Source organism: Hemiscyllium ocellatum, chromosome 11 (genome assembly GCF_020745735.1).
Source record: "Hemiscyllium ocellatum isolate sHemOce1 chromosome 11, sHemOce1.pat.X.cur, whole genome shotgun sequence".
NCBI classification, from domain to species: Eukaryota; Metazoa; Chordata; class Chondrichthyes; order Orectolobiformes; family Hemiscylliidae; genus Hemiscyllium; species Hemiscyllium ocellatum.
In genome coordinates, this window is record NC_083411.1 from 41934678 (window position 1) to 41949296 (window position 14619).

The 14619-nt window shown below is 43.6% G+C and overlaps 1 protein-coding gene across 1 annotated transcript in view; it reads left to right on the plus strand.

The window, feature by feature from the left end:
• LOC132820312 (gamma-aminobutyric acid receptor subunit gamma-4-like) overlaps positions 1 to 14619 on the plus strand; it is a 198233-nt gene that overhangs the window by 160104 nt on the left and 23510 nt on the right. The window contains exons 8-9 of the mRNA XM_060832337.1: positions 1709 to 1861; positions 8225 to 8424. Of these exons, the coding sequence (XP_060688320.1) occupies positions 1709 to 1861; positions 8225 to 8424 (353 nt within the window). The remainder of the gene's footprint in view (positions 1 to 1708; positions 1862 to 8224; positions 8425 to 14619) is intronic.

A 14619-nucleotide genomic window follows, 5' to 3' on the forward strand; every position in this document is an offset into this window, starting at 1 on the left:
CGCCTTAGTAAAGTCCATGTATATGACATCAACAGCCCTTCCTTCATCTAACAACTTGGTCACTTCCTCAAAGAACTCTATTAAGCTGGTAAGGCATGATCTCCCTTGCACAAAACCAATGTGTATACAGGACCACTGTATTCAGGGTCAGTGTATACCTGTCAGGACCACTGTATTCCGGGTCAGTATACACCTGTCGGGGTCACTGTCTATCTGTCCAGGTAAGTACGTACCTGTCAGGGTCAGTGTATACCTATCAGGACCACTTATTCAGGGTCTGTGTACACCTGTCAGGATGAGTGTATACCTGTCAGGACCACTGTATTTAGGGTCAATGTATATCTGTCAGGACCACTGTATTCAGGGTCAGTATACACCAGTCGGGGTCACTGTCTATCTGTCCAGGTCAGTTTGTACCTGTCAGGTTCAGTGTGCACCTGTCAGGGACACTGTCTATCTGTCCAGGTCAGTGTATACCTCTCAGGGTCAGTGTATACCTGTCAAAACCACTGTATTCAGGGTCAGTGTACACCTGTCGGCATCACTGTATTCAGGGGCAGTGTACACTTGTCAGGGTCACTGTATTCAGGGGCAGTGTACACCTGTCAGGGTCACTGTATTCAGGATCAGTATATACCTGTTAGGATCAGTGTATTCAGGGTCTGTGTACACCTGTCAGGACCACTGTATTTAGGGTCAATGTATATCTGTCAGGACCACTGTATTCAGGGTCAGTATACACCAGTCGGGGTCACTGTCTATCTGTCCAGGTCAGTTTGTACCTGTCAGGTTCAATGTGCACCTGTCAGGGACACTGTCTATCTGTCCAGGTCAGTGTATACCTCTCAGGGTCAGTGTATACCTGTCAGAACCACTGTATTCAGGGTCAATGTACACCTGTTGGCGTCACTGTATTCAGGGGCAGTGTACACCTGTCAGGGTCACTGCATTCAGGGTCAGTATACACCTGTCAGGATCAGTGTATTCAGGGTCAGTGTACACCTGTCAGGACCACTGTATTCAGGGTCAGTGTACACCTGTCGGCGTCACTGTATTCAGGGCAGTATACACCTGTCAGGGTCACTGTATTCAGGGGCAGTGTACACCTGTCAGGGTAACTATATTCAGGGGCTGTGTACACCTGTCAGGTCACTGTATTCAGGGTAAGTGTACACCTGTCAGGACCACTGTATTCAGGGTCAGTGTACACCTGTCGGGGTCACTGTATTCTGGATTGACTCTCTTCAATGGAACTGCAGTTCTACCTGGTCAGTTTTACTCCAGCATCAAATCAGATTATAAATTAAACCTTTAACTGAGTGAACACTGAGCAAGGTTTTATAGTCCAGGGTGTCAAAAATATGACCGGAGCAGGGAAATTAAATCAGGAAAATGTCCCCTGTGACTCGAGAATTGGAATTTGAGAGCTCATCGCTTGTAGGAGGACAAGGAAGATGACAGTGATGTTAAGTTCCAGAACCTGGAATTATTGAGAGAGAATGAGCTAGATCTAACAGGTCTTCATTCATTCTGATTGATTTGGACTTCAGCAATTTAATTCAAAAACTTGTTGAAACTCGTAACATGCAAACTCGTAATATGATCACAATAGTACTGATTACCGGCACCAAGTGGTTTGTCTAGGTCTTTTTAACAAAGAACATGTTAATCAATTTTCAAACCTTCATGTCTTCTTTTTGTCCAACAGGAGACTACACTTTGATGATAGTTTACTTTGATTTAAGTCGCAGAATGGGATATTTTGCGATACAGACCTACATCCCCTGTATACTGACTGTAGTCCTATCATGGGTCTCATTTTGGATCAAGAGAGATTCAACTCCTGCCAGAACCACACTCGGTAAGCATAAGGCATTGAGAAGGAAATGGTAATCATAAAGGAGGGTATTGACCTGGTGGGTGTCAGCAAGGGAGAAACCCTTCCATTAGTACATCATGTTAAAGAGTCAATAGATTTTTTTATTCTGATGGATTGGCAACCAGCCTTAATTTCTAAGAGTTTCTGACAATTTCATGTTGACATTCATCCTTCTAATTAGAAGTGCAATAAATGTGACAATTACTTTAATGTAGGGCCATGTAAAGGATTATTCAAATTGGTTGTGAGCAATACAATTATTGGAACTCTTTCAAAGTGTATTATGTCTTGGCAGAGCAGCCTGACCTTCCAAGGAATTTGATCAGCATGGATCAAGGATTTTATTGCTCATTTCCATTTGCCCTTGCGAAGGTGGTGGTAATCTGTATTCTTGAACTGTAGCATTGTATGTGGTGTAGGGACACTCACAATGCTGTTGGGAAGAGAGTTCCAGGCTTTTGCCTCTGGACTTCAACACTGAAGGAACGGTGATGTTTTTCAAAGCCAGGATGATGAGTGGCTCGGAGGGGACCTTGCAAAGTTACTGATGGATCAGTGTTGGAGCTGCAGTTCTTCACAATACGTACAGCTGATTTCGATATTGGTTCAGAAACAAAACTCTCTAAGTTTTCAGAAGTTACCAAGCCAGAAGAGACTGAAAGGAGCTGCACAAATTCACCGAATACAGAAAGACCTGGATTGGCTGTGAATCTGAGCTAATAACAGAGAGAGATGTGGGTTTAGATTACTTACAGTGTGGAAACAGGCCCTTCGGCCCAACAAGTCCACACCAACCTGCCGAAGCGCAACCCACCCATACCCCTACATTTACCCCTTACCTAACACTACGGGCAATTTAGCATGGCCAATTCACCTAACCTGCACATCTTTGGACTGTGGAAGGAAACCGGAGCACCCGGAGGAAACCCACGCAGACACGGGGAGAACGTGCAAACTCCACACAGTCAGTCGCCTGAGTCGGGAATTGAACCCGGGTCTCAGGCGCTGTGAGGCAGCAGTGCTAACCACTGTGCCACCGTGCCGCCCTAAATGTGGACAAATATGAAAAAATAATAATCAGCAAACAGCAAAGCATTTGATGCAACACTAGATGGTTTTGAAATACTGCTGGATAGATAAAGGGAGTCAGCAGAGGATGTGTGTAGTTAAAGTATAGAGATTGATAGGAACTTGTGCTCTTTAGCTGGGGGAATAGAGAGCAGTGCAATAGTCTAATCCATAATGAGGCAATGTGTACCATTCTAGGCAACATACTCTTGACAAAGAGGAGCATGCAGAGAAGGATAACCATTCTTGGTCAGGAATAGAACAGCTCAGGGTTGAGTGTCAGTGGACATTTAGAGAGCTCCCACTTCTGAATCCACATGTTATCATCTCAAATGCCTGCTCATGGGGCCTGAGTAGAAAATCCATGCAATTTGTTAACTTTCTGCTGAAAAATGCAATCAAGTTCCTCTCAGATAAATAGATGGAAAAGATCTCATGGAACTACTTTGAGAAAGAACAGGAAAGTTACCTGTCTGTCCTAGCCAATAATGATCTAGGAGAAAGTGAGCACAGCAGATGCTGGAGATCAGAGTCAGAAGATGTGGTGCTGGAAAAGCACAGCAGGTCAGGTAACATCCAAGGAGCAGGAGAGTCGACGTTTTAAGCATAAGCTATTCATCAGGAATGTGGGGGAAGCCCAAGGTGGTTGAGAGATAAATGGAAGGGGGTGGGGTTGGGGGGGAACTGAAAATGTGATAGGTAGATGAAGGTGGGGGAGGGTGATGGTGATAGGTTGGAGTGGAGGGTGGAGCAGATAGGTGGGAAATAAAATGGACAGATGGGACAGTTCAAGAGGGCAGTGCCAAGTTGGAAGGTTGGATCTGTGATAAGTTGGAGGGAGGGGAGATGAGGAAACTGGTGAAATCAACATTGATCCCATGTGGTTGAAGAGTCTCAAGGTGCGTTAAGGCGTTCTTCCTTCAGGCGTCGGGTGGCAGTGGAGGAGGCCCAGGACTTGCATGTACTTGGCGGAATGGGAGGAGGGGTTAAAGTGTTCGGCCACAGGCCGGTGGGGTTGTTTAGTGCATGTGTCTAAGAGATGTTCTCTGAAACTTCCTCAAGTTGGCTGGAAGCTGATTGTGACCTATGTAACCTGAAGGTAAGGGTCAGAGATTGTGTAGGTAAGGGTCGGAGATTGTGTAAGTACGGCTCAATTTCACATTTAGGTCAAGGGTAGAACTAAATTTTGTTATAAATGTTTAGCAAAATGTGTCTCTAGTTATTTTGCTTCCCCATTGAAAGTACAAAACTTGGGGTGCTAGTTCAGTAAAACATAGTGTGTCTGGATTACCTTTGCTGTTATGTGTCAGATCCCATTGGTGAACCCATTCAAAAGATTATATGTATAATCTAATGAGGATGTTTATTCCATAGTTTTCCAAAGTCCAAGATGGGATGGGAATGCTTGTTGAATCCTGATGTACCACATTACTAAAGTTTGCTCATGTAACATCTCGTCGACAGTGAGCCTGATTTATGTGGCTGTGTTTCCGCACAGCTTCAGCAAATATTTAAATAGACTATTACCACAGGTCCCTGAATGATTAATGACCCAGTGGTGCACTGAGTGTATTAGTCAAATACACCACCTTCTCACTTGACTTTATAAAAGTTTTGGCTGGTCTTACTTGTTCACTGTTGTTTATACCTGAAACCCACTAAGTTCAGGTTATGGTTGATTTAAGTGCATATATTTTCCAATTTGAATCATCTATCTGAACTCTGTCCATCAGTGTACAATGTTTAAAAACAAACAGAATTGAATCAATATCAAATGGGTTTAGACTGTCAATAATTTACTCATCAATGCTTTATTTGGCTGAGATTTCAGTTATTCTTCAGGTCTTTTGGCTTTTCTCGTTGGGAATGTGGTACTTTCAGATTTTCCTATCCCTTTTGTGAACTCTCATTTCTGGCCTCATTTAAATGGTGTTGACATTCCAGGCTTTTTTCTCTGACAATTGCACTGATTCATTTCAATTGAAAACCTCCACAGATGCTGAATGTATAGAGCAAGTCCTGGACAATATCCAAACTTGGGCCAATGAGTGGCAAGTAATGTTCACATCAAATAAGTGTGTGATAATGAGCATCTCCAACAAGGGAGATTTTAATTAGCTCTCTGTGACTTTCAATGGCATACCATTGCTGAATCCCTCATTTTCTGTTGACCAGAAACTGAATTGGACCAGCCACATAAATACTGTGTCTACAAGAGCAGGTCACATGTTGGGAATCCTACAGTGAGTGACTCACCATAGTCTGTTTGCAAGGTCCAAGTCAGAAGTGTGATGGAATACTCCCCATCTGCCTGGATGGGTGCAGCTCCAACAATACTTAAGAAGCTCAACACCATCCAGGACAAAGCAGCCTGCTGATTAGGTACCACATTCACAAACATTCCCTCTCTCCATTAATGAATACTCACAGCTGTGTACCATCTACAAAGATGCTCTGTAGCAACTCCCAAACCATTGTTTGAGTTAGCCTTCATATCAATGAGCTCTAAAGGACAAGAATAGCAATAGCGTGATTACATCACCACCTGCAAGTTCTCCTCCAAAATACATGCATCATCTTAACTTGGAAATATATCAGTGTAATCTCATTCTCACTGAGTCATAATGCTGAAACTATCTGGTTTACAACACATAGAGTGTTGTCGTTCAAGAAGGCCCAATACTATCTTCTCAAGAGTACCTGAGAAAATATAAAACTAATGCCCTTCTGTTAGCTATAGCCATATTATGACAATGTCTATGGATATGAAATTTCTTGATCAGTTCATTAACAACTCGTGCTTTAAGCACTGCAGGTGGCAGGAAATGCCCCATTCAAACCATACCCTAGCTATTTCAAATAAAACATTAAACTATTGTTTCAGTGTTCTGATTCTGCCTTTACTGATATTCATAGATAGATGTCAATGTCAGAAAAGTTCATTGTTCAACTCCACTGAAACTGTCTTCACTGAACCTTCCATTTCATTCCTCATGGAAAACTCCCTGATAGGAATGAACACAACTGCAGGGAAGCTGCTTGGAACAGTACAACATTGTATTAATCAATGTATGAAAGTTCAAAGAATCAAAGGGTAGCTCTGTGGAATTAGGTGTCTCACTTGGAGAAGCATACACAAAGATATCACAATGTTCTCTGCTTATCCAGGATACCATTCATACCCCGAGACTCATCCTGTCTGAGACTCAACCCACAGTCTCCACTGTCTGAGACTCAACCCACAGTCTCCACTGTCTGAGATTCCACCCACAGTCTCCCCCTGTCTGAGACTCAATCCACAGTCTCCCTTTGTCTGAGACTCAACCCACAATCTCCCCATCTGAGACTCCACCCACAGTTTCCCCTGTCTGAGACTCAACCCACAGTCTCCACTGTCTGAGATTCCACCCACAGTCTCCCCCTGTCTGAGACTCAATCCACAGTCTCCCTTTGTCTGAGACTCAACCCACAATCTCCCCATCTGAGACTCCACCCACAGTTTCCCCTGTCTGAGACTCCACTCACAGTCTCCCCTGTCTGTCTCTCCACCCACAATCTCCACTCTCTGAGACTCAACCCACAGTCTCCCCTGTCTGATTCTCCACCCACAATTTCCACTCTGAGACTCAACCCACAGTCTCCCGCTATCAGGGACTCCACCCAGTCTCCCCTGTCTGAGACTTAACCCACAGTCTCCCCTTGTCTGAGACTCAACCCCCAATCTTCCCCATCTGAGACTCCACCCACAGTCTCCCCCGTCTGAGACTCCACCCACAGTCTCCCCTGTCTGACTCTCCACCCACAATCTCCACTCTCTGAGACTCCAGTTACAGTCTTCCCCATCTGAGACTCAACCCACAGTCTCCTTTACTGCAGAAGGGTGACCGGATCTGAAACATTAACTCTGATTTCTCTCCACAGTTGCTGCCAGACCTGCTGAGGTTTTCCAGCAATTTCTATTTCTGTTTGTCCTTTACATGTTTTATACAGTTTTTTTGTAGTGTCTCCAAGCTAAGCATCCTGTTCCTATGGTCTCAGGGCTGCTGGATTAACAGGGTTGCCTCTCCTCTGGTTCCCTAGCATCCCTATCCCAAAATAATAAACACTATTCTTTAGTGTATTGTCTGTGACCCATTCCTTTACCAACTCTAATCTACTCCAATCTCTCTCTGCTCTGCTGTTGCCAGTGTCATATCTTTGCCATCATTGGCATATTGTATTTGACTGCACAGTGAGACCCCAGTGGAAGGGGTTGAGCTTCATAAGGACCCTGGCTTAGTCCTGGAGCTGTTCACCAAGAACTGCTTTCACTGTGGTCATTAAAAGTCTACCATTTGACTGATGTGACAGGAACTTGTTAGTTGATTTCCTCTGCCTCCCATTCCTTGATCCGAAAGGCATCTCCTGGCAGATTGAGCTTAGGAAGGATGCTCTCTATCAGGCACCATAATGGAAGGTGGGTTGGACAAGGCATGATGAGGCAAAGTACGATGGTTCCAACTAGAATGTGGAACCTGCACATCCACTAATATCATTTATTGAATCCATTGCTCCCAATGCGGTTTCCTCTACATTGGGGAGACTGGACACCTCCTAGCAGAGCGCTTTAAGGAACATCTCCGGGACTCCCGCACCAATCAACCACACTGCCCCGTGGCCCAACATTTCAACTCCCCCATCCAATCTGCCGAGAACATGGAGGTCCTGGGCCTCCTTCACCGCTGCCCCCTCACCATCAGACTCCTGGAGGAAGAATGCCTCATCTTCCACCTCGGAACACTTCAACCCCAGGGCATCAATGTGGACTTCAACAGTTTCCTCATTTCTCCTTCCCCCACCTCACCCTAGTTCCAAACTTCCAGCTCAGCACTGTCCCCATGACTTGTCCGGACTTGTCCTATCTACCTATCTCCTTTTCCACCTATCAACTCCACCCTCTCCTCCCTGACCTACCACCTCCATCCCCTCCCCCACTCACCTATTGTACTCTATGCTCCTTTCTCCCCATCCCCACCTTCCTCAACTTATCTCTCCACGCTTCAGGCTCTCTGCCTTTATTCCTGATGAAGGGCTTTTTGCCTGAAACGTCGATTTCGCTGCTCCTTGGATATTGCCTGAACTGCTGTGCTCTTCCAGCATGACTAACCTAGAATGTGGGTCTTCCCAGTGGATGGGTGATGTATGTGGGACTGATGCTTTTGAGAATAGGCAATTGATGTAAAACCTTCCTGAAAAGGCTAGCTCTTTAAAAAGTCTGTTTTGTCTTTCATTTTTTAGGGATCACTACTGTGCTGACCATGACCACACTGAGCACTATTTCCAGGAAAGCATTGCCGAAGGTCTCCTATATTACTGCCATGGACCTCTTTGTGTCTGTCTGTTTCATCTTTGTCTTCGCGGCACTCATGGAGTACGCCACCCTCAACTATCTCGTAGGGACCAAGAGACCCAACCCCACAAAACGCAAACTCAAACCTGTACGTTCCTATTGATCTGCTGTCTGATTTCTTCATCATCCCCAAACAGCAAATTGTTACCAAATCATTTCTGTCAGCAAGTGGATTGATAGATCTGTACTTGAAGAACGCTTATGAATTGTGAGTGACCAAGTTGACTTTGGTTGGCTTGGGAGTGGAAGATTCTGTGGCTGCAGACAGAACGTATTCTAGTATGCACACACTTAGACGTTGATAAGCACATATGTGGACACACACACACGCAACTCACATTGAATTGGCTTTCACTGTCCTTTCAGGCAGCAAAAAAAACTCCTCATTCCCATTTTTCTTTTTTTTGACAATTATCTTAATGTGGTGTCCTTTTCTTATTTGCACTCCTATCATTCAAATCAGTTCCTCACTATTCAGTTTGTCCAGTTAGTTATCAAATCCCCTCAATTTATCCCTGCTGTAAGGAATACATGCATCTTTTCTAGTCTCTCCACATCACGTAAATCCCTCGGCTAGCACTTTCTAATATGTTCTATCAGGACTTCAACACATTACTGCAGCTGAGAGTAAAGGTAAAGTTGCCATAGTCTTACCAGAGCATAGGGCTGCTGTCTCATTGGAGGGTGATAACTGGTGGTGGCTTAACCTGAGGCAATGGAAGAGATTGAGATTGAGAGAGAGAGTTCTTCATGGTAATCTAAGCTGGTACAGGAATTGAACGCACACTGGCATTACTCAGAATGGCAAATCAGCTTTTTGAGCTAATCAGCTGAGGTTTTACATAAGATCATTCGTTTTATGCTCTGCTAATAACATCAAAGATCCTATAGGCCTTTTAAACAAGCTTCTCAACTTGTGCACCTTGTTTATGTGGTCTCCCAGTTTCTCTGTTCTGTTACCTCTTACAGTTATATTCTTCCATTTATATATTCATCACCTCACACTTCTGTGTGTTAAATTTAGATTTTTTTTAATATCTGTTCCTACCCTCCTCACTGTTTACAACAATTTGTAGTTTGTATCGTCTGCAATTTTGTGCCTGTACTTCCAATACCCAGGCCATTTAAAATACATCAAAATGAATAACTGAACTTGGTGCAGACTCCTGAGGGAGATCACCATATACAAAGGAACTCAATTATCTGGCATTTGATTATCCAAATATCGGATTAGTACTTCCCTCTTGTGTTCGAAATAGCCTTTCACCACTACTCCTATAGAAGGAGAATGGGCCCTGGAAAAAGAGTAATGCAAGAATGTTAACTCTGTTGTTTCTCACAGATGCTGAGTTTCTCCAGCATTCTCTGTGTTTGCTTCCCCATTTCTTTCCGTTTTCTGTCTCGTAGGTAAATATATATTCATGTAGCCACTGTGCCTTTGAAGCCTCGTGCTTCAATTTTGCTAACAGGTTTATTCTGTGGCACTTACTGAAACATTTATTGAAAATCCACAAGTACAGCATGAACCACAATACATTTATCAACCATCTGGTGACTTTATTAAAGAACTCAATCATGTTTGTCAAATACCACTTACCCTTAACTAACCCATTCTCACCATCATTTATTAATCTGTAGCTTTCTAGGAACAGTTAAATTTGTCTCAGATTATCACCCTTTATCCACATTTTGACCATTTGATCAGTCGTTGCTACAATTAATCCTCCTATTTTTCAACAGGGATGAAGTGTTAGCAGTCCTACACTCCTCTTTCACTGCACACTTGTATTTTTATGCATGGGATGTGGCCACTGCCAACAAGGTTAGCATTCGCTACCAATCCCTAATTATCCTGAGGAAGCAAGGGTGAGCCACCTCCTTGAACAACTACAGGATGTACAACAATTCTTTTTCAAGGTAGTTTATTAAAACTTAATGGTGTGCTAGGCCATTTGAGAGGCTAGATTCTGGATTAGTGGTGCTAGAAGAGCACAGCAGTTCAGGCAGCACCCGAGGAGCAGTGAACTCGACGTTTCGGGCAAAAGCCCTTCATCAGGAATAAAGGCAGAGAACCTGAAGGGTGGAGAGATAAGCTAGAGAGGGTGAGGGTGGGGAGAAGGTAGCATAGAGTACAATAGGTGAGTGGGGGAGGGGATGAAGGTGATAGGTCATCCCCTCCCCCACTCACCTATTGCACTCTATGTTACTGTCTCCCCACCCCCACCCTCCTCTAGCTTATCTCTCCACGCTTCAGGCTCTCTGCCTTTATTCCTGATGAAGGGCTTTTGCCCGAAATGTCGATTTTACTGCTCCTCGGATGCTGCCTGACCTGCTGTGCTTTTCCAGCACCACTCTTATCTAGACTCTGGTTTCCAGCATCTGCAGTCATTGTTTTTACCCATTTGAGAGGCTAGTTAAGGATCAGCCATGTCGCTGCAGCTTGAGGTCACGTGGAGATCTGACTAAGTGAAGACAGAAGATTTTTTTTTTCCCTTATAGCATCTTGGCAAATCAGATGAGTTTTAGTGACAACAACCCAATGTTTCGTGGCCATTGTTAGTAGCAGCATGATTGGTGTCAAACATGATTAAGTTTATAGCATGTGGAACTCTTAGACAGAGCATGTGTGATCATCACCCACTGGAGTGTCTGCCTGTACCATTCCAATCTTCCACTCTGTGCAGTATTGTGCAAGCACGTTATTGTGCTGCTTTTTTTTTGGATGAGGTGTTAATCTCCTGTTGCTTTCTCAACTGGATTTGGCAATGTTCTGAGCGAGAGCAGGGATTTCCCCCTGATGTGCAAGCCTACAGTTACCCTGTCATCAACAATGATGAAACTAATGATCTAGTTATCATCACATTGAAAGGATCTTGTGTTCAAACTGACTACATGACCATAAGTAAACAAAAAACTGCAAACCCCTTTGGCATATCAAGTGGTCATGAAAAGTACTATATAAATTCAAGTCTTTAACGAGTGTAGGTTTATTCAACTCATTCAAGTTAAATTCCTGGAATAGCACAGTGAGATTCAAACTTGTGTTTCCACAACACGAGTGGAGACCTGAGGGTTGCTAGTTGATTAACATTACCCTTCCCCTAATAGAATCCCTACAGTGTGGAAGCAGCCCATTCAGCTCATTGAGTGTCACTGACCCTCCGAAGAATATCCCACCCAGCCTCATCCCCCTGCTCTATCCCCATAAATCTGCATGTCCCATGGCCAATCCATCTAACCTGCACGTCTTTGGGCTGTGGGAGGCAAACAGAGCACCTAGAGGAAACCCATTCAAGCACAGGAAGAATGTGCAAGCTTCACACAGACAGTCACCTGTGGCTAGAATTGAACGTGTGTCCCTGGTGCTGGGAGGCAGCAGTGCTAACTACTAAGCTACAGTGCCATATTAAAACCATCTGTAGGAGAGAATTGGACAAAAGTGATCAGGGGCTCCCACCCCACTCTTGCCCTCTGTGCATGCTTTTTCTTCTCTCATGAGTTATGGAATGTGTTTGGATGAGACAGAGCTCTTTGACTCTAAGCATACTGGATCTTTTACATTCCAGCTCTTTGTCTATTTTTATCCATCAGTTTCTATTTTAGTGGCTCCTTTACTGTGAGACAAGCAACCTCTTCCTGCCTAGCGACATCAGATGGACGGCATTCATACACTTCAGGCAACGTCCACTTCTACATTCTCATCACTCTTTTGCCCCATATTTCTTTACTAATTATATGTTTTGAAAAGATTTCCATGTCACTAATCATTCATTCTCATCGATTTTCTTTGTACTCTTTTCCCCTTTACAGCTGTGGCCTGTCCTTCCTATACCCTGCTTGATCAGTCTACTTTTGGGTGTCAAAGAGTAAAGGTTATCTCAGTAGAAAGGAGTCTGGAAAACAAGGGTCAGATTTAATTGTTGGACGTATATCAGGACCAACAATGTTAAAGATCAGCAAGGTCACCAATGTGTGGCACTACAGGAGATGGGTGCGATACTAAATGAAAATTGTGCATCAATAGTTATTTTGGAGAAGGATATGGAAGGTAGAGAATGGATGTAAATCCCGACATCTTAAAAAATGTCCATATTAAAGGGGAGAAGGTGCTGGAGTCTTAAAATGCACAAAGGTGGATAAATCCCCAGAAGCTGATCAGATGTGTCTTAGAACTCTGTAGGAAGTTTGGGAAGTGATTGCGGGGCCCATGGCTGACATATTTGTGTCATCAATAGCCACAGGTGAGGTGCTAGAAGACTTGAAGTTGGTTAAAATGGCTACTTAAGAAAGGTGGTAAAGACAGCCAGGTAACTATAGACCAGTAACCAGTAATCAGTGTGGGCAAGTTGTTGGAGAGAATCCTGGAGGACAGAAATTGTGCATATTTGGAAAGACAGGGACTGATTCAGGATAGTCAACATGACGTTTTGTATAGGAAATTGTGTTTCACTAATTTGACTGAGTTTTTTTGAAGAAATAATGAAGAGGATTGATGATGACAGAGCTGTGGATGTGATCTATATGGACTTCAATAAGACATTCAACAAGGTTACAAATCACACAATACCAGGTTATAGTCCAACAGGTTTATTTGGAAGTGCTAACTTTCGGAGCGCTGCTCCTTCATCAAGTGTTTGTGGAGCAGAATTTATTGCAAAAGATTATAGTGTCTTGCAACTGAAATGATGTATTGAACAAATCTGGATTGTTAAGCTTTCATCTTTTAGAATGGATTTGCTGGTTTTGGTTCATTCATATGTAAATCCCAGAACTTCTTTTAAGTCACATTCCCAAGTTAACTTAAGGTTTTATAAAAACACCATATTTTGTAAATTCCACTTTGGAAACAGAACCAGTCTGACTCAAGATTGGGATATAAACAGACTCTGACCTCACATCTTTAATGCATTATCTGAGCTTTTTTTATAAAACCTTAAGTTAGCTCAAGAATGTGACTTAAAAGAAACCAAAAGAGAAAATGCTGGAATATCTCAGTAGGTCTGGCAGCATCTGTAAGGAGAGAAAAGAGCTGATGTTTCGAGTCTAACTGACCCTTTGTCAAAGCCCTTTGACAAAGGGTCAGTTAGACTCGAAATGTCAGCTCTTTTCTCTCCTTACAGATGCTGCTAGACCTACTGAGATTTTCCAGCATTTTCTCTTTTGGTTTCAGATCCCAGCATTCGCAGTAATTTGCTTTTATCCAGTGACTTAAAAGAAGTTTTGAGATTTACATATTAATGAACCAAAACCTGCAAGCCATTCTGAAAGATGAAAAACTTAGCAACAAGCTAGGCTTGTTCAATATATCATTTCAGTTGCATGGCACTGTAAATTTTTGTTCTAAATTCTGTGTCTCATGATTCTGCTTCACAACCACCTGAAGAAGGAGCAGTGCTCCGAAAGCTAGTGCTTCCAATGACACTGTTGGACTTGGTGTTGTGTGATTTTTAACCTTGTCCACTCCAGTCCATCAGCAGCTCCTCCACATCAAGATTCCACAAGGTAGGCTGCTTAATAAGCTTAGACCACATGGAATACAAGGAGAACTAGCCATTTGGATACAGAATTGGCTTGAAGGTAGGAAACAAAGGATGGGGGTGGTGGGTTGCTTTTCAGACTGGAGGCCTGTGACCAGTGATGTGCCACAAGGATCAGTGCTGGGTCCACTGTTTTTCATCATTTATATGAGATATGATTAGTAAGTTTCCAGATGACTTCTAAATTGGAGATGTAGTGGATAGCGAAGACGATTACACTCAGAATACAATGAGATATTGATCAGATGAGCTGATAACTCGAGGAGTTGCAGCGGAGTTTAGTTTAGATCAATGCTAGGGGCTACATTTTGGAAGGCAAATCTGGGTAGAACTTATGCACTTAATGGCAAGGTCTTGGGGTGTGTTGCTCTGTAAAGAGACTTTGGAGGTTCTTAGTTCCTTGAAAGTGGAGTCCTAAGAAGACAGAACAATGAAGAAGGCGCTTGGTGTGTTTGCACTTATTTGTCAGAGCATTGTGTGTAAGTGTTGGAAGGTCATGTTACAGCTGTGTGACACATTGGTTAGGCCTCTTTTGGAATACTGGGTGCAATACAGGTCTCCCCACCTACGGTCGGGACACCACCCACGCCCTCCACCTCCTCCAGGATTTTCGCTTCCTCGGTCCCCAACGCCTTATTTTCACGATGGACATCCAGTCCCTGTACACCTCCATCCCCCATCACGAAGGACTCAAAGCCCTCCGCTTCTTCCTTTCCCGCCGCACCAACCAGTACCCTTCCACTGAC